General features: G+C 39.3%; 1 protein-coding gene across 3 annotated transcripts in view; it reads left to right on the top strand.

The window, feature by feature from the left end:
• TEX2 (testis expressed 2) overlaps positions 1–21489 on the top strand; it is a 104193-nt gene that overhangs the window by 36918 nt on the left and 45786 nt on the right. For all 3 annotated transcript variants that reach the window (XM_081319494.1, XM_081319493.1, XM_081319495.1), the window contains exon 2: positions 14714–16326. In XM_081319494.1, the coding sequence (XP_081175620.1) occupies positions 14737–16326 (1590 nt within the window). In that variant the 5' untranslated portion in view covers positions 14714–14736. The remainder of the gene's footprint in view (positions 1–14713; positions 16327–21489) is intronic.

The raw sequence follows: 21489 nt of genomic DNA, 5'->3' as shown, positions 1-21489 counted from the left end.
GGGGCGGCCAGCAAGAAGGGGCTTTTGCAGAAACGCGGGGGAGCCACAACTCTCCTGTTAGTGCCTGCATTCCCTCTCCTGTTAGTGCCTGCAGACGAAAGACCAGCCATAGCAACATGGCTGGTCACTAGGCTGCAGACAGCCGAAGTCACACTTATCACCAGGCAACATTAAAGCAGCGTGGAAGAGACCAGGTAAGATCAACCTCTCTTATACTCCAATCTTCGTCTTTCCACCTAAATAAGCTGCTAAGTACCTTCCTCCCTGCAGAGAGGGAGGGGGGATTTCAACCCTCCCTTCAGAAACAGTCAAAATACAAAGCTTGAACAGTAAAGGTCTGAAGTATGAAACTTGATAATCACGTTCAACATGCAAAAGGACAATGATGCCTACACAAATATTATTTTCCAAAATATTAATGTAATAGAAATTCTTTGTCTACAAAGCCCTGTCTTCAGAGGTGACAGTCAGGAAATTCTTTTTTTTTTACAGTTATGGCACTGAAAGAGTTGCTAGAAAAGGCAGACAGAGATTACATTAATTTATTCAGATTTTTATTATTCCTTAGTTTAATGATTGTGGAACTCTCTCCTTCCTACTTTTTAGATGGAGAGCTTAATTCAAACTTCAGTGTATACAGTGCTGTGTGAATTAGCCCAAATAAATGGCATTCTCAATCTTTTTTTCACATCATGAAATCTGAAGATTTCCATTCTGTTTTCAACTGCCTGTTCTGAATTTAGGGCTGTTGTTTATTTAAAGTAGCAATTCTCAATTTGGTGTTTTCAAACTATGTTGGAATATAAACCTCACAACTCCCAGCCAGTGTTAGAGAGCACTGTGGGGATAAAAAGCCAGGATTGTGAACAAGGATGAAATTGACTGTTATAATTGTCCTGGTTAAGGTTTGGACATAATAGTTAATTCGTACACTGTGTTAAAACATGTCTGCTTTGACTTAGCATGATGTTTAGTTGCAAATGAAAGTGATAGCTTATGATGACATTAGGAGAGAACATGAAGCCCACTGGAGGGAAGAATTGTACATGCAATGATTAACCATAGTTTAAGAAGTATATTTTATTATAGGTTATTGTGCTTACTTATCTTTTTATTCTTTAAAAACAGTTTGAAATGAATAAAAGGAAAGTGCCACACTTGCATTGTTTCCGGCTCACTCCCAGCACCAGGCATCTAGTGAATTCTATCTGCAGATGTTCATGCATTAATACAATTCTCTCTTCTTCTTCTTCTTCTTTTTTGGGGGGAGGGGGAGAGGAGAGACCAGTTTCTATGTGAGCAGCTGCTCTCATATTTACATTTCTACTTAATTTGTCAACCAATTGCACCAGTGTCATAATCCTAGGGAAGCTTATATATAAAATTTGAAATATCCAACAGAACCCGAAAGCTGCAATTTGTAGCTCTTCTAGTTGCAGGTTGAATGACTCCTTAATGCTTAAATTGGTAGGCAACTAATAATGCCTTTGCTAATTGCAGAGTTTGGTTTCCAAAGGTAAGCTTTACATACACTCTGCGTTCTGAGTCATCAAGAAGCTGTCGGCAGCACCTGAAGCACGGTCAGGTATTTGAGATCAGCGGTTGAGGTGAGGATATTGCCATAAAAACAAATTAAAAATGCACAAATTATGGTTTAGAAAGGATGATTTATGACACTTTGGTCTTAAACTGCAGACTTCATTAATCTGATATCCTCCATAATTGTTGGATTTCAATTCCCAAATTAAAATTTCAGATATTAAATAGAGTTGTGAAATATTTATATCCCTAACATGGAAATGTATTTTGTAGAGATAATTCATTAATTTTCTTTAGTCTGCCAGTACCGGCTCAGCAGTACACATTAATTTGTAGATTAAAACACCTCATTTTGATCATCTTACCTATTATGCCTAGCTTTCTCACTTGTTTATGCCAAGCTTCAGATATAATTCTTGTGGAGAATGTGTAGTTATTTTTCAGAAAATAATGAATTGAAAAGCCTTTATATAATTGTTGTATGATATGAGGGCTTGACTAGTTGCAGCTTCTACTTTCAGTATCCTGAAATCTAGTTTGAAAGGTTTGTAAAGGAGCACTTTAATGCTTGAGAGGATGTGGCATAGGAAAGCTGATTGTAATCCCAAGAGTAATTTACTGCAAAGTTCATGTAGAAGTAATTTCTAGTTTTGGATGATTGGATATGAGAAGTTCAAAATAGTTCTGATAAAAACATATTTTTATTTATAAAATAAATCAAGCAGAATTTTTCTCCTGGAACATTTATAACTTTGAAATGTATACTTTGGATGGTAAAGGAACAGAATAATCTGATTTTTTTTTCAGAGAAACATTGAGGGCATATTCACTTAGCTGCTTTAATATATTTTTCCATCAGTTTGTGAGACAACACAAAATGTAATTTGTTCTATGTGCTCTTTCAAGTCAATTTTTAATTCCTGGTCACTGCCCAGATTAGTCCCTGCAGTTTTCTAGGCAAGGTTTTTTCAGAAGTGATTTGCCCTTGTCTGTTTTCTAGGCCTGAGAGAGTGTGACTGGCCCAAGGTCATCCAGTTGGCTTCATATCTAAGACAGGATTAGAACTCATAGTCTCCTGGTTTCTGGCCTTATTTCTTAACCAAACTGGCTCTCTAAATTGTTCCGTTCCACAGAGGGAACTAAACTCAGCCATTAATATCTCATTACTGTGGTGTAAACAGGGAAAGGTCTATGCTGAGACAGTGGTTAGAATGCAGTATCGCCGTATTGCAGGATAACTCTGCCAACTGCCAGCAGTTTGATCCTCACTGGCTCAAAGTTGACTCAGCCTTCCATCCTCCAAGGTTGGTGGAATGAGGACCCAGCTTGTTGTGGGCAATAGACTGACTGTAAACAGCTCAGATGGTGCTGTAAAGCACTATGAAGCGGTATATAAGTCTTAGTGCTATTGCTAAGTCTAAGTTCTATTGCTATTGCTATCATTGTGGCTGCCGTTAAAGTGCCAGAAATCCTGCACATAGAAGAGATGATGGGGAACAGTCAAAAGTACCCCTTTAGCACAGTAATATAAGCATGAAACTATAGGCTAGGCTAGGGTGAGACAAAGGCAGCATCATATGGTTAGCACCACAGGTTTTGAGCAACAGTTAATGGGATCTGTGACTGAGAAAAATAGAGGTGCAAGAGTGACATAAGGCAAGTATCCCTTACAGGGTGCCCTTCAGATGTGTTGCAATCACACAATCTAGGATTTTCCAGTTAAGTTAGGAAAAAAGCTATCTGGGGGCAAAATCCAGCTCTGTTGCTAAACCCGGGGAATCAGAAGGGTTTGTTTTTCTGCATAATACACAGATTTTTGGTGCCCAGGCATTCTTCCAGACACTTGTTGCCAGATTTTCATCCTTCCCTATATGAGAATGTCTTTGTTTTCACATTCAAGTGGGTGTGTTGATGATGGTGACAGCAAAGTGCAAACATCCAGCTCATTGTTCTTTTTCTCACAGTGGGTGCAATACAGGCAAATCTTGTGTTTTCCTAAAACATTTCTACTATAGCAGGCCAGTTTATGGCACTTGTATAAGCTGCAGCTCCAGCTGCTGGCTTCATAATTCAGTATGGTGTTCTTATGTTTGTCATTAAGAGTTTAAAAGAGGTCAGCGTAAGACCTTTCCCTGGTTACACCTAACATGTACAAATATGTCCTGGCAACATTTCTCTATTGTGTCTCTATAATGTTGCTTTTATCTTGTCCCCAGCCCTGATTGAGATAGGTTTAAATTGTCCTTAGCTGTGTTGGTAATGAAGTGTAATCTTCCTCTAGTTCTAGCACCACCCACTCCTTTGAACTGGCAGTGATTTAAAACAGAGCCAACAGAATGCAGAAAGAGTATCAGCAATAGAAACAAACATTTTCATTTTCCAAAATGGGCAGATGAAATTTTGACTCAGTTGGAGTCAGCCCAATAGCTTCAAAACCTGCTTGAGTAATAAGCTTTCCTCTTGATTGTAACTCTTGCTATTCCCTCATAGGATTCAAGAGAAGGTTACTGGGGAACACAGAATTCAATAGAGTGGAAGTAATTTTAAAAGGCCATCAACAGAAATTACTTGCAAAGAAACAAGAAGACATTTTATTTTATGAAGCTTGCAGTGCTAAACGCAGCTTGTACAAAAAAATAAAAATAAACCAAAGAAATAAGAGAAACTAGTAGGACAATGATGGGTAGGGGTGAAAAACACACAGCCACATCTCTAATTCCTACTACCAATCTGAAGGGTGATCTCCACCTAGAGGAAAAGAACATTGTGGTGCCTGCTGCAAAAAGATTTGGTACTAAAGCATTGTTTTCTGCTTCTTGCTATAATTCATAATGGTAAGAAAGAGTTAAAAATGGTGCAATCATGTACTGTTTCCTTCAGAAGCAGATGAGCAAGGAAGGATAGTGATAATTGATTTTCCTTAATCAATTGAGGTGTTCTGAGTTTTGCTAGAAAGAGCTGAAGAAATTTCTATATCCTCTATAATGGGAAGTAAACAGGTGAAGCACCTTCATACTATATACTATGAAAAGACACCTGGACATTTTGTATGTATGTATGGGCTCCGTTTTGGGCTCAATTGTGGTCATAAGTCGAAGACTACTTGTACATTTTTGGTGTCAAGAGTGAAACAGTGACATTAACTCAGTTAATTAATACCAAGAAATGCAGTGTGAGCACTAGTAAAACCATGATGGGGAGGTAAGCTGACTTTTACATACAAGAACCAGGCTTTCTACTTTCTATGATCTGCAGAATTATTGTCTGTATTAGCTTAGACTCAGCTCTCTCATTTCCAATTCTCTTACCTTTAGTTTTATGTCTTTAGATTGTAAAACTGAGGATAGAGGCTGACTTATTCGTGCAACTGCTTAAAGGATTAGTAAATATGCCTTAAGTGAGTGAATAAATAAAGAGCAGGCCAAAAATTCATTAATTAGGCAATTGAAATATTAAACTGGTTTTTCAACAAGGTCAGGAAATAGGAGATGATGATTAAGGTGGTTCTTGAGGATTTGTTTCCTCCCCTTCTGAGAACAACTTTTAAAAAATATAATTACAAGAAAGCAGTTTTTAGTAATACATACTCATGATAGCTTTTATTAAAGCTGTACTCTGTTCAAATAGGACCTCAATCACATCCTAGTTGGTAAATAGCAATACCACTTAGACTTATATACTGCTTCACAGTGCTTTACAGCCCTCTCTAAGTGGTTTACAGAGCCAGCCTATTGCCCCCAACAATCTGGGTCCTCATTTTACCCACCTCAGAAGAATGGAAGGCTGAGTCAACCTTGAGACCTGGTGAGATTTGAACTGCCAAAGTACTGGCTATCGGCAGTCAGTAGAATTAGTCTGCAGTACTGTATTCTAACCACTGCGATACCATCATGCAACGATCCTAATATACATTCTTGCAATCTGTTAATCTTATTTAAGTTAGTTCTTGATTAAAAAAAAATTCTTCAGGATTTCCTGTTTGCATTTAACGATGGCACAAACATGTCCTGACAACCTTTCCCCCCTCCCCGTCCTATCATGTACCTACTGTATAACTTTGGTTTCGTCTTATGGATGAGTCAGCCTTAAGTCACCCTTAGCAGTATCAGCATTAAAGTATGCTTGCCTCCATATTCCAACTTGCCCAACTCATTGCCTTGGAGGGGATTCTTGAGGCACAAGTGGGACTCCTTTTTCCTTCAGATGAGATTCCTCCACTTCACCACAAATATCCAATCATAGATCTGGTTCACATGTCACACTAATGAACAGACACACTGAATGGATAGGTGCCGCTTACTGTTGACTACTTTTATGAGTATTGAATCATTTAATTCTGGATGTACTTCTTGTACATCTTGTACTTACTTATTTGAACAAGCCGGCCTGGTCTGATGGGTTTGGGGTATTTTAATATTAATTTTATTAATTTTTATTGTAATTGGGCTACTTATTTAATTTTTTAACGTTTGTACATTGTATTTTATTGTATTTATTGCCCTGTACACCGCCCTGAGTCCTTCGGGAGAAGGGCGGTATAGAAATTAAATTATTATTATTGTTTGTACTAGACATTTTAAAGATAAAATTTGAAATAGGCCCAATAGTTTATTTTAAAAAATCGATTCTACTACAAATCCCAAAGCTAAAAAATGAGGGCTCCCTCTATTTGTAATAGCAACCCCACCAGCACCAGCAGCCCACTGACATCCCAAAAATGGTTACGTGAAGTTTCAGGCCATCAAAAATGATTCACTCTTGATTCAGTGAACTATTGTTTGATTCGTTGCCCTCACCCAGCACAATGATGTTCCTTTAAAAGGAAATAAGAATGTTGGTACTTATAAAGTTCTTTAAAGGTTGGGAATGACTGTTTATTTTTTTTCCATGGTAGCTAGAAGAGAGGAATCAGGCTTTTCAGGAAACAATGGAGAATCAGTCAATGAATAAGCATAGGTTTTGTGTCAATTTTAAAAATTAGTTCAATAACTTCAGAGGATAACTAGCAGAAAGATACAGAAGACATCCAAATCCTAATAAAACCCCCACATTTATAATTATTAAGAGTTAGGAGGAAATAGGTGTAATTTTAATTGAACTTGTGGCAGGCATCATATAAGCCATACATAATGAAGTTGAGGGACTTTTTGGAAGCATGTGATGACCGGAATAACTAGAAAAGGTATGTTTAAATTAGTATGAAAAATGATTAGCATTTTATTCAGTGCAGTTTTACACCAGTTTCAGCACAAAAGCATATGCATGGGGTGAGGCTCTTTCCCGATTTTGGAATTTGAAGGAAGGAAGAAATTTGGATCTAGTAAGACATAATATAAATAAATATCTTGCTATATTACATTAAGCCATGTTCTAATCATGTTTTTAATAAGCTAGCATTGACTGGATTCACATAACCCACAAAGTCATATGCCATAGATTATAGATCCAGAGTTGCTGGGATCAGAAAAAAAGAAACTACATTGTGACTTATTGTGATGTGTGAATGTAGCCATTGTGAAACGTTGCTTCAGTAGAAGTAAGAATGGAGATATGTCGCTTGGCTTCTAGTGAGAAAGGACACAAAATACTACAAGAGGTTTAGAATAGCTTTATTGATTTATTATTTATTTATAAAATTTATTGGCTGCCCATCTTACCACAGGGTAACACTGAGTGGCTTACAATTGCGCGCGTATGCGCGCACACACACACACACACACACACACACATCCAATGACAGATGGGGAGGGCAGGGGGAGGTAGGATCTGTTGTTACATGATCAACCAGCTCCACTTTGATGCTTCGTATTTGGGCCCCAAGCTAACTGCAGAGCGAGGTCTTTAGGCCCTTACAAAAGGTCAGGAGGATGGGGGCCAATGTTCCAGAGGGCTGGTGCAATGGCAGAGAAGGCCTTTTCCTGGACCCCGCCAGCTGGAATAAATGGTAAAATTGTAGTTCGAAGCACAAGGGTTTGCTATCTCCTTTCATAGCTTCATGGTAAATTGTGGGGTTATCATGTGTAGAATTTGGAATGATTGCATATATATGGTTGACATTGCCTATTGTACAGCTTGTCTTAACCAGTGGCAAATTTATAGTAAGAAAATGAAGAGATAGTAGTAGTACAATTATCAGATTTGGAATACATGCACAAACATTTTATGTTTGGAGATGCCCATGTTCAAATTATGATAGCTTGAAATGTTATTTACGGTTCAGATTTTGAGACTGCCATACAATACTCAATACCTTAATACCGTATGTTTTGATGAGCCGAGAACATACCGGTAGTCTGGTTTTTTTCCAATCTGGCAAAATGTTAAAAAAAATAATCTTGCATTGCTTGTACATTTTGGTGAACAGAAGCTTGACATTCGTCCTTTTATAGATGTTTCAGTTGGATGGGCAGCCTGGCTGTAGTCGAAGGAGCCAAACCAACTTAGAGTCCTAGTCCAAATGATTATATGTAGCCCTTGGTTTAAATGTATGTGTCTTTCAGCCTGATTTTAAAAGCCCTTTGCAAGCAATGCAGACTTCTTCCAAAAACAAACTGTCCATTCAGTCTTGCTGTATGGTCAAATGGAAAAAAACGAGAGAAGAGGCTATCAAAATGAGAACAATGAGGCATGACATACTTTTGGTTCTGGCCACTACTTGTGAGATGCAGTCCAAATAGGTTATTCCAAGCAATACTTTAAACTTCCATATTAATGGATGAGATCAAATCAAAACATGAACCTAAACATATAGAAATTGCTCTTTAGTTACTTTTCAGTACAGGTAGTCCTTGAGTTACGACCACAATTGAGCCCAAAATTTATGTTATTATTGAGACATTTGTTAAGTGAGTTTTGCCCCATTTTACAACCTTTCTTGCCACAGTTGTTAAGTGAATCACTGCAGTTGTTAGAAACACGGTTGTTAAGTGAATTTGGCTTCCCCCATTGACTTTGCTTGTCAGAAGTTCGCAAAATGGGATCACCTGATCCCACTACACTGCAATCATCATAAATATGAGTCAGATACCAAACTTTGGTCACTAAATGAACTGTTGTAAGTTGAGGACTGCCTGCATGTGAAGGCAGATACCATTTGTACTTTTCTTGTTGGAAGAGTTGTTTCACTGGTTTCCAAATAAAACTCATAGCAAAGGTAATATGAGCATTGATTTGCCTGAGGTTTAAATTAATTGTAAAACAATGATAAGACTGAATAATAATAGTATTAAATCTAATAATACAGTACAAAACTGATAACTTGATTTTGGCAGAAGCGGCTTAATATTTTTAAAACCAGAAAGATAATGGATTTTAAATGACCATAACCTGTGTCTACAACAGAAATGCTTGTTTTGCTCCTGAAGTATCTGTAGCCCCCAAATGGTGAGTTTGCTCCATGTACACCCAACATACCACTTTGAGGAGTCAGATTCTAAACAAGGTTTTAACATTGTTTCACAGTGAGGATTTGTTGTTGTTGTTATGGAGTAACTAGTATTAAATAAAATATTACATGTCTATTTTTTACATTTAAAAAAATCCAAATAAGTGTGCCATATCTGTCATGTAAGCAGATCCCCCCCCCCAAGTTGAACAATGGTAAAACATTTTAAATAGTTATTGAATGTTCAGCAGGAATAAAAGAATAGCTAGGATTTTTTCTTAGAACTATTTAAATATATAAGATTAATGTTTTAAATTACCCCTTTTTCAGTTAATAGTGTTGAAAGAAAAATCTTCATCAGGGTCCAGTCCAAGCCGGGAATAAACAAAATGGAGACTGCTTTAGAAAGAAGGTTGTAGTTTATTGAAGAGCAGAGCCAGACAGAAAGATGGCTCTGGGAAAGCTGAGCGCATGTAGCTGGGAATTGTGGGTTTTTATATCTTCTTGAGCTTTAATGTTTGGAGTTGTTCCTGTGGCATGAACTTTGACCTAAGTCTGAGTGTGCCTTTCTGGTATTCTGATGGTGGTGGGTTAATCCTATTATGTCCCAAAGGTCATATCCTGCTTCCTTGGGGGTGTGGCTATGTTGATTCTAGGGATCTTTGTCTTTCTAATCCAAGCTTCCTGGCTCAATCTTTCTGACAAGTTTATCACATCTGCATTTCTGCAGACCTGGTTTCTATTTGGGGCAGAGAAACTTAGGAGGTGGGGTTTCTGCCTTTAAGATCCTTTGAGGAAATACAATATTCTGCCTTTTTATATTCCCAAAAATATTTCTTTCTCTGGGGGCGGGGCTGACTTCCCACAATAGCACAGTATTGTTTTATTGGGCTGGCAGAATAGCAAATTAGTTTTTTCTGAAAAATAGAAATAAATATTATTTTGGTTTAAATGTATGATAGCAAACATGTCCTCTAAAACCTTGACTTACGCATTCAGTATTTCTGTTCGTTAACTGCATTATGTTGAAGACAAGAATAAAATGCTTGCTTGTACTTTTAATTTGTTTAATGCTGATTCATTCAAAATGCATCAATATTTTCCATTTAATTAATTAGCAGGAACTCTCATCTATTTTATTACAGCAAGTATTAGTCATTAATGACTGAAAGAACCACGAAAACTACATAACATTATACATTTGAAAGGCTTAGTTTAAAAGACAGCAACTTTCCTACTAGAGAAAATATTGTGTAAAAGTTTAAAAAAAAAGTTTGACATAAATTTGGGAAATGAAAAATTCTTGATGTTGATACACCAGAGATTAAGGTGTGGAACTAAAATGGGAAAAGAATAGAAAGAACAAAGTGCATTACTCTGCACTATCCTGCTGGGATAATCGTGAGGCTACCACTTTCAGGCCCTTTCCTCTTCTGGAGCACTTCCTATGGCCCAGCATCTGAGTCTACATACTGCTCAGCACCTACAAAGTACTTTTATAAGCGTTGGAGACCAATTGTAGTCTAATTACAGGCGATGGTGGATTTTGCTCAGTGGGAACTGCTCAGTGGTGGGATTCAAATATGTGAACAACTGGTTCTCTGTGCGGATGCTGCTTCTGGAAGCTTCCATTCTGGGCCTGGGCAACAACAAAAAAAAATAGCTACCAGTTCTGCCGAAGTGGTGCGAACCGGCTGAATCCCACCACTGGAACTGTTACTTAGAGGAATCTTGTGAAAGTTCTGTACAATCAATGCTAGTTGTAAATAAGAACTCCCAACTCAGCTTTCTTCAACTTAGTGCCCTCTGGATACATTGGGGCCTCCTCTCCAGAATGCCTAGCCTGCCTAACTATTACTGGCTGGGATCTCTGGGAGTCATGTATGAAATTTTCTGGAAGGGGGGAAGAGTTCCATAACCATGCACGGAGATATACCCATTAATGAATGACTTGCCTATTCCTAGAATGTACAATTGGAGAAATATATACATCCTACAATGCTACTTTTTTTTTTTTGTATTCTTAATTTGATCTTTGGGGTTTTATAATTGTATATTAATTGTTTTAACTTGGGCAATCATTTAATCTCTTTTTAATGTTTGTATTTTGTATTTTACTTTTGCCCTGTGAACCGCCCTGAGTCCTCAGGGAGAAGGGCGGTATAGAAATATTATTAAATTAAATTAAATTAAATACTTGTTTTCCCTCACTCAGAAAACAGTGTTGTAAACTTACTCATTTCTGTCTATCTCAAAGAATACCCAATGGAAAGGTCTCCCTGACTTGTTCTCTGTTGTTGTTTTTATGAGAAGAAGCCAGTATTTGATTTTCATGCTTCAGTCTTCAGTGGAGTTGCATTTTAACACTGCCTGGCCCAAGTTGCAAAGATGCACAATTTGCTTTGAAGTTTTCTGCTTCGACTGCAAACTCACATTGTGTGGGTATTGTGTTCTGCTTAATGTGGAAATACTGCTTTGCTAGCAGCCTGTCTCCCCTATGCTGTTGTGACACTCTATGTGCAAAAATGTAAATTGTTCTCAGCTACATCCATAGAAAATAATTGGAGGACACACTGAAGATACGTGTGTGCTCGGCCTGAGGGGTTGGCACAGCAACATCATTTTTCTCTAATAAATGTTCCAGGGAAAATCATATAGGGCCTCCTCCTTGAGCATGGGGTTGGACCAGAAAACCTCCAAGGTCCCTTCCGACTTCTGCTTGCAGTTACATGTGCTATTGAAATGATGTAGAGAGATTATTCATAAGCATGATCAAGTGCAATTTTCAGTACACTCTGGTTAAAGCAGTAGAAATTTTTTTTCCTGTTGCTTCTTATCTGGAACAACATAATAAGTAAAAGAACAAAACTGCTGTTTGCTGATGGCTAAGCCACAGGTGTATTGACATCTGTATGTGCAATCAAAAGCATATGGTCTGAATGAGATTTCATTTAAGATGAAATCAATATATAGTTGAAAGAAACACTGCGTATGTTAGTAAATTGCATGTATTTGGCTGTAAGAAAGCAGAGCACTGATAGCGTAAACAGTGATCCCCAAACTTTGTGGCTTGGCAGCCCAGCTGTGTGGGAGAGGGAAACTGGGCTGCACAAGCAGCTGGCCAGTGCTCACACATGTGCACACAGCCCTTGTACAAGTGGCTAGCCTGTGTGCAAGTATCCACCCGCCCACCACTCAGACTAGTTGAGCTGTGTGCGCACACACTCTGTCCAGCCGCTTGCGCGGCCCAAGTCCGAATAGGCTGTGGCCCAGTAGTGGGCCACAGCCCATGGACTGGTGACTCCTGGTGTAAAGTTTTACCACAGGAACCCATTTAACATCATCAGATAAACGATGCGTATAGTTCCTGACACAGAAATAAAAAATGAAGAAACTCAATTCTTCCATTTGAGGGAATAATTTTCAGCTGTTTGATAGCATCAGGTTTGGGAACATCAGGAAATACAGAATTGTGCTTTATTTTCCTATGCATATTTAGTCAAAATTAAGCCTGTTGTATTCAATGAGGTGTACCCCCATTTTGTATGGATTAATGAAATGTTTAAATATATTGTGTTGCTGTCCCAACACATATTGTCCACATTGCTTGATTGATTGCTTATGTCCTATCAAATCAACATTAACTTTTAGTGATCGTATAGATAGACCTTCTCAAGGATGAAGGGAGTACTTGTATTAATATCCCAATAGTGGCACAGAAATATCAACAGGTTATGACCATCACTAAATCTGATTAAATTAATTTCAAATTAGAGATTCCTCTATCTTTATTGGCTGCAATACCATATCTCTGAAGGGGGAGGGGAATGAGCTGAACCAGTGGCAGCATCTGAGCGAGAGATGGCTGTCAGGGCTCAGTGGAAGCGCCAGGATCAGTGCCAGGCTCCAGCTGGAGCTCGGCGCTGATCCTGGTGCTTCTGCTGAGCCCAGAAGAAGCGCTGATCAGCTGGAATGTTGCAACATCTCCAGGGTCTTGTGATTTACATTCAGATGCTTGGCAACTGATTCATATTTATGATGGTCACAGTCTCCCAGGGTCATGTGAAGTGACCAAAACCTGCTGCAACCACCCAGCAGACGGGGGGGGGGGGGGGAGAATAAAAACCAAACACCCACCCCACCCTACCCCCCGCTGCTAATCCTCAGCAGAAATGCTCACAACAATGAAAACCTCGGACAGGAGGAAGAGCGCCGCCAGGCGGGCAGGCAGGTGTCTTGCTCGGCTGTGGCTTGGGGGGAACTTTTTTCAATGCCATTGTAACTTCTAACAGTCACTAAGCGAGCTGTTGTAAGTGGAGCACTACTGTACTTCATCACTTTTTTCCTTTTTTTTTTTGGGTCATCATGTTTTTTACACCTTGCTAGGCGACTGGTGGTACTCGAATATTGCCATATCCTAAAAGAGGTACAATGGGTGAAAAGGTTGAAAAGCCCTGATCTAGGTAGATTTTTTTTTTGCTTATATCAAAATAATAATGCAGAACTGCTCTAGTTATGTATATACATTATGGAATTCTTTGAACTCAGTTTATATTTTATCTCTTGTCAACAGCCATTGCAATGCAGAGATTCCATTCAGTGCATGGAATCAGTTTGGAATAGCCTGTATATCTTACACTGACTATAATATGCTTTGAATCCAAGCCATATAGTTTTCATTTTTTATCTTTTAAACATATGGGAATCCATTTTTAATGCCTTTTCTCAATACAATTATGATGGGTCAATTTGCAAACTGGTTTTTCTTTTCACTTCACTTTGTATCTTCTTCACAGTTTTAGTAAAAAGGCTTTAGAGCAGGGGTGTCAAACTCAATTTCATTGAGGGCCGCATCAGCATTGCAGTTGCCCTCAGGGGGCCGGGTGGGTATGGCCTGGGTGGGCGTGGCCTACTGGGTGGGCGTGGCTAGAGTGCGTATGGCCTACTGGGTGGGCATGGCCAGCTCTACATCGTTCGCATCAAGGGTGCCTATGGGGGCCTGGGCAGGAGTGGGACAGATCTGAGGGACTCTGGCAGAAGGAGGGTCTCTGGGCCAGGGCCAAGGCAGAGGGGGCCGTTCCCTCACTGTTTCCAGGATGGATTCATGGGCCACATGGAACCACTTCACGGGCCGGATCTGGCCCCCGGGCCTTGTGTTTGACATGTCTGCTTTAGAGTGACCGAAATGGAGTTAAAAAATATTCTTCAGCTTTTGTGATGCAACCATTTATGTCCCTATTAACCACCTTTTGGCTATCTATAATTATTTTTCCAATTAGGTAATGTATGTGGGCTGCTAGAGGCTCATTATTTCTTCTCACTATGTTTACTGCTATAGTTACAGCGGTAATTCTCAACTTAAAGCCATTCTCTTAGTGACTCTTCAAAGTTACAATGGCACTGAAAAATAGTGACTTATGACTGTTTTTCTCACAACTGTTGCAGCATCCCCATGGTCATGTGATCAAAATTCAGATGCTTGGCAACTGGCATGTATTTATGATGATTGCAGTGTCCCAGGGTCATGTGATTCCCTTCTGCGACTTTCTGACAAACGAAGTCAGTGGGGAAGCCAGATTCATTTAACAGTCCTGTGACTAACTTAACAACTGCAGTGATTCACTTAACAACTGTGGCCAGAAAGGTGATTAAAATGGGGCAAAATTCACTTAACAAATGTCAAGAGAAATTTTAGCTCAATTGTGGTTGTGAATCGAAGACTGTACAAGTATTAACGTGTGCAACGTTTAAAAGTTTCAGTCTAATTTATGTTTTGCTTCCTCTTTACAGACCCTGTATCTCTGGGACCTGCAATGACAAGTCTGAACATTAGCCATGCAGAGAAAACCAGTGAAATGTCCTCAAAGCAGCCAGCGCCCAAAGTACAGGTTCAGCGATCCGCTTCCCGAGAAACCATCACCATTCATTTCTCGGCATTTGGGAAGGAGGAGGAGGAGGAGAAGGAAGAAGAAAAGTGTGCGGAGTCTCCTTCTGAGACACTAGATGACCAAAGCATTGTAACTGCACTTGAAGCTAAGGAAGACCTATGCTTTGATCATGGTGAACAGAATTCTTTTGTTCCCACTACCTCGCTTTTTGTGGCTGCATCTCCCACAGTTCTGCCAACTGTGAGACCCTTGGAGTCCCAAGGGTTTAGTGTGGTGCCATTGGCTGCATCGCCCTCCTCAGATTTGGGCCAAGCCCCTAGCCCACTTGGGTTGGCATTGCCTTCGGAACTGAGAACCAGCCTTTCATCTTCTCCATTGTCCTCCCCTTCCAAGTCACATGTCTTGTCTAGCACACCAACCACTGTTACTAGCTCAAAGCCTTTCATGAGTTTAGTCAAATCCCTTTCCACGGACATTGAACCAAAAGAGCCCTCTCTATCCACGAGACATAGACAGTTAATGAAAACTCTGGTGAAGTCTCTGTCCACAGACACTTCTAAGCAGGAGCCTGAAACAGTGTCGTTCAAACCACCCGAATCTAAATTGAACTTGCACCTCTTCAAACAGTTCACCCAGCCTCAAAGCACAGGTAGTGATTCCAAAACAGCTCCCTCCTCTCCCTTGACATCTCCAGACACTCGCTCCTTTTTTAAAGTACCCGAAATGGAAGCCAAAATTGAGAACACGAAGAGGCGATTTTCAGAGGTGATTTATGAGCCTTTTCAGCTCTTCAGCAAAATAATGAGCGATGAGAGCAGCAGCCACAGGCCCAAAGCTTTGTCTTCAAGTGCTTCAGAACTTTCCAATCTCTCCAGCTTGAATGGCCATTTGGAAAGCAATAATAACTATAGTATAAAGGAAGAAGAATGTGATTCGGAAGGAGACTTCTATGGAAGTAATCCCAGTGTAAATAAGAGTACCAAAACCCAAGCCACTGAAGGAGGACACGAAAAAGAAATGGAACCTAGAAGCTCCCCGTTCTTAAGCACAAAGGATTCTACTTCTAAGACTTCTCTGGTACTTGAACGTTGTTGCCTGTCTGCCCTGGCAAGTAAGGAAGATGAAGAGTTCTGCGAGTTGTATTCTGAGGACTTCTGCTTAATAGAGGATGACAGACAAGACAAACCATTGGAAATTTTGCAGAAGACAGAAGTGCAAGAAGAAATTTCTCCGCTAATTAGCAGTGAAGGTGGAATTGAACTACCTGCACCACAGGCACGGCTTCCGATGAAGACACTGTACTTTCTCACCATGTTGATCTATGTTTACTTTATACTTCCTCTCCCTAGTTACTTCAGTGGACTTTTCTTGGGAATTGCTATTGGATTTATTATCGCTACCTGTGTAATTTGGCTTTTTACACCAAGTGATACAAATAACAGGCGATATTCCAGTTGGAACACCCAGCTTAATGATACAGAAGTTCTGGACATTGAGGAGCCTGAGATATTTAAGGTGAGTCACAGCTTTGCCTTGAAACTTCTGTAGTTGCGTACATTGTTCATATATGAACATATTACAAACAGTATTGGAATTCATTTAACTCTGTGTTGAACTAAGACATAGATTGGATGCCAATTTCTTACTTGAGCTCGTAGACTGTGATGAATTTAATTAATAGGGTTTTCCCTCAGAGTAATTTGTACATTTATCATGCTATGGTTTGTTAGCTGGAAGATTAATGAGGTCAAATGATGGCTTTACTGTGGTGTATATTGTAAGACAGATTTCAATGTGTTAATCAAGCCTCAACTTTATTATTTATTTATTCGACTCAATTTGTATACCATCCAGCTCCCAAAAATTCTGGGCAGCTCACAAGAAAATATGAAAATCATTAAACAATAAAAACAGAAGCAAAAATGACAAAATGAGCAGATGACTAAACCTCTGGTCCCGGTAAATGACCCAGATTGGATCCAGCAAAGGAACATTTTGCAAGCAATCTCAAAGCACATGCAAACACAATGCATCAGAATGCAAAGGAACTTCACAGTATTAAATCTGCTTTCCGTAGATACTGGCTAGTATTTCTCCAAGCAATTCCAAAGCAAACACAAATACACTTAATAAAAAAAGTCTTCAGCTTTGTAAAGTACTTATAAACAATCACAGTAGTTCGCAAAGTATTTACAAACAAGCTCAGTACTATAATGAAAAAGAAAATTTTAAAGCATTTACAAAGACAATTACAGTCTTCCAGTCCTCAAGGCAATAGCAACGAAATAAGCAACAAGAGCAGCCACAAGAGATTTACTTCTCTGGTCTTCCACACGGCAGCAATGAGGAGAAAAATAAAAGCATGCCAGCTGCAAAGTCCCTGATGGGAGAGAAAAAATGCACAGGACCACACGGACCTTGGAAACTGCCTGTCGTAACCATAGGTGACTTCTGGGTCCCAAAGGGCAGTGACAGGACTAAATATGGCGGCGGCTGCTTCAAAAGTGACGGAATGCAGGTCACATGACTGCAGAGGCCTCTTTTTCTTTGCAATTTTGAACCCCTATTTAAGGTGCTTTCCTAACTTCAAATAAAAGGCCTGTCATACCTCGAGCACTACCTGCAGTGATGAGATCAAATCCCAAAGCAGTAGAGGACCTCACCCAGAAATCCCATATACTGTAGATATTGAATAAGAAGGAAGAGCGCGTAAAATCCTCCAGCAGGCTAGTATCTACATGGTCATTAGGAGAAAACAGCAACTTGATGGCACATAATGGCCCCACAGAGGAAGGCCCTAGGAAAAGATCTCTCCCCATTCAACCAACGCTGACTGAAATCAGCCCCAGAGAAAAGAAGCAACCCATTATAAGATAGTGTTCCCCACTTCCAGTCCCCAGAGAATACTGTAGTTGTGAAATATTAAAATCCAGTGAAAGATCAAGGAACACAAGGATGGATGGACCGCCTCCATCTGACATAGCGAGATACCTAATTGGCAATGGTGCTGGGTGGATGGCTTCTGAGCAGTCTCTGTTTCGTTGCTGATCCATGGAAATAAAACGACAGAAGAGATGCTTAGACCACACTGGTGTAAGAGGAATAATGAATTTAACTGAACATGGATAAGAGATCATTCTAGCATTTACTGTGGCAGTAAGACCAGTAAAACAAGCTTCCTTCTCCATTCTTATTGCATTTCTGAATAACTGAAGAGCATTAAAGAAACTTAGTCCCTGTTAGAAAAACTGAGCCAGAAGATTGTCTGCTGGGCCACTGAATATTATCAAGATAGAGTGAATGAATGTTGTTGAGACAGAGCTCAAAGGATTTAGAAGCTGACTGGAGGGGTAGTACTCTCTCAGGCAGAGCTGACCCATAATCTGGGGGCGGGGAAGGTGTCTGCTTTAACTTATGGCTTCTGCTTGAACAGCAGGCACAGGCCATGGCCAGGGAGGCCTTTGCACAGTTACATTTTGTATTTTAGTTGTGGTATTTCCTGAATCAGGAGGTTTTATTCTCTTTTATGCCCTTGTCACCTTATGGCTGTGATCTACATGGAACTGTCTTGAAGACTGTTCAGAAACTTCAGTTGGTGCAGCGCAGAGTGGCCAATCTCATTGTGCATATACTGAGGTTTACCATGTAACATTGCTGCTATGGGAGCTGCAGTTAGCTTCTAAATGCAATTTGGTGGGCTGATTATGACCTTTAAAGCCCTGTATGGCTCAGGGCTTCGACAGACTATCTTCCTTGAGTTGAATATGCCAACCCAGTAAAAACATTTTGTTATCTTGTCCTTCCCCCTGTTCATTCTGAAAACTCAGATGAAATAGAATTACATATTAGTACTTTTCACATTCAAATTGTATAGGTGGTACCTAGCTCAATAGTAGTAACTGTGAGAGGGATCTTGGAGTCCTAGTGGACAATCACTTAAATATGAGCCAGCGGTGGGCTGCAGCTGCCAAAAAAGCCAACACAGTGCTAGGCTGCATTAAAGGGTATAGAATCAAGATCATGCGAACTATTAATACCACTTTACAATGCCTTGGTAAGGCCACACTTGGAGTACTGCATTCAGTTTTGGTCGCCACGATGTAAAAAAAAATGTTGAGATTCTAGAAAGAGTGCAGAAAAGAGCAACAAAGATAATTAGGGGATTAGAGGCTAAAACATGTAAAGAACGGTTGCTGGAATTGGGTATGTCTAGTTTAATGAAGAGAAGAACTAGGAGTGACATGATAGCAGTGTTCCAATATCTCAGGGATTGCCACAAAGAAGAGGGAGTCAATCTATTCTCCAAAGCACCTGAAGGCAGGACAAGAAGCAACGGATGGAAACTATTCAAGGAGAGAAGCAATCTAGAACTAAAGAGAAATTTCCTGACAGAATAATTAATCAGTGGAACACCCTGCCTCCGGAGGTTATGAATGCTCTAACACTGGAAATTTTAAAGAAGAGATTGGACAACCATTTATCTGAAATGGTATAGCGTTTCCAGCCTGATCTGGGTGTTGGACTAGAAGACCTCCAAGGACCCTTCCAACTCTGTTATTCTGTTCTGTTATTAAATATTTGGACGTTCCAAGTTGCAGCCAAATGGAATATAAGTAATGTTTAGAGATTATTTTGGGAACAATACTGCATTTAAGCTTGATCCTTTTATTCATTTTTTTTAAAAAGATTTATATTCCTAACTTGTGACTACATCATGGTAACAACGTGGCAAAATATCTGTATATTGGCAATACACAAGCTGTCATATCTATGTTGGGAAATTCTTTGGGAGGGTAAATTGGAAGTGAATTAGGTCTAGAAGAGATAGTGACTACTGATTAAAATCTAAGGGATTTACAAATCATTCCTGTAAAGAATGGGCAAATTATAGCCCTCCAGATGTTGCTGAACTCCAGTTCCCAGCAGCTGCAACCAACATGGCCAATTGTTAAAAGTTCTGGAAAATCTAATACAAGAAACATCTGGAAAGCCACACATTACTCACTCTTCATTTACTATAATTATAATTTACATAGTGTGGTATAATATTTGAAAAATGTTTTAATAACTATTACATGCTTAAATGCTGAAGGCTTGTGCAAGTAAAGGCATGGATTTAATTTTTGTACTGAGAATTAATGCTAATATTCCTTATAAAAAGGCTTAAAATCTTTTCTCCCCCTCAAGAGACTGTTCCAGTGGTGCACATGATTTGATTTTTAAGAGGTTTATGCAATCTGTATAAATCCATTGTTCAGTTTTCTATGTTTCTGTGATAAGCCTGGTGTGCAGATTTGCTGGGGCAGCAAAATAGAAAGTTCTGCCTACAAGAGTGTTCACCTTAACAGTATCCCAGGATACTATTTCAGTGTCTAAAATAATGGTGTTTCTTTTTGATAGATGTGAATTGCTATTAAACTTTATGAAAGAAATCATGCTTTATGTAAAATCATGTTTTGACTTAGTGTTTTTTTCTCTGTACGTTTCTTAACCACTTATACTAAAAACCTATGCTCTATCATTAAGAACAAGGTTCTACATCTGCTATGTATCATATCCTGTGGCTCTCTTAACTTTGCTGTTGTCCTTTGTGGGTAGAGAGTATAATCCTTTCATCTCTGTGGAAGTACCATGAAGTTATTAGCCTGGTCAGTTTCTGTATATAGATGTACTGCTGGTAGACCTCCATTCCCATGTTTATGTGATCTCACATGCATGCAGCCAAGAGCCGATACAAAAGATCATTTATTTATTTAATTTGACAGGCATCACTTCACTCCAGTCAACTCAGGTCAGCTCATAAAAACAAAAAGAATTTAAACAAGAATACAACAGTAACAAGATGGCAAATAGCACAAACATGTCAAACACCCCCAAGGTGATCTAACCACCAAGGGCTTGAGAGAAGAGCCAGGTCTTTAAGATCCTTTGGGACGCTATCAAGGATCTCAGGGGGAACCTCATTCTGGAAGACAGGCACCATGACTTAACTGAAGTGTTATGGGAGCACATCTGATTAAGATACAATTGGCCTGCTAGTTGGGGAATTGACATTCCTGGCTCTTTTTGTAGAATAATTCAAAATGCAGTCAAGATTTACTATCCCATGGAGAATTAGTAGCTCTGCAAATACCCTACAAACAGGAGAAGAATTAGGTGACAATTAAAAGTTCTGTAAACAAGTTGATTTAATAGACATAAGCAAAGAAGTAGGACAAAGCCACAATAAGTTACCCTCCAGCACCCACTAAGGTTATTTTATGAATTCTAAACATGTTAGTAAGGACTGAAAGAAAAAAAATATTTACCAAATATAACATGAAGGATTCTAGGGAAATATTTTGGCTTGATAGCTGCACAGATGGTTGTTGTATGGTTGTTGATGAGAAAAGAGAGAATAGGGATGAGAACAGAGAAGGGAAAACGAAATAAAACAGTAGAATGACCTATATTAGAGAAAGAAAGCACAATAATCTTATTGTTATATCAGTGAATATTATTGTGCTTTTTTATATCAAATCTTGTGTGAAGCCCAAACCCTCAAATTACTATCGACAGTGTTCAGAATACTGTTAAACTTCCCTTGATTGGATTTGCATAATATTTCTAGGGCGGTTGTTTCCTGGAGCAGGTTTATTAGTATTACATGTGTCATTTGATATGACTTATATATTCATG

This window comes from Vipera berus (genome assembly GCF_964194415.1).
Source record: "Vipera berus genome assembly, chromosome: 2".
Lineage (NCBI taxonomy): Eukaryota > Metazoa > Chordata > Lepidosauria > Squamata > Viperidae > Vipera > Vipera berus.
This window is presented reverse-complemented; position numbering and strand designations above follow the sequence as displayed.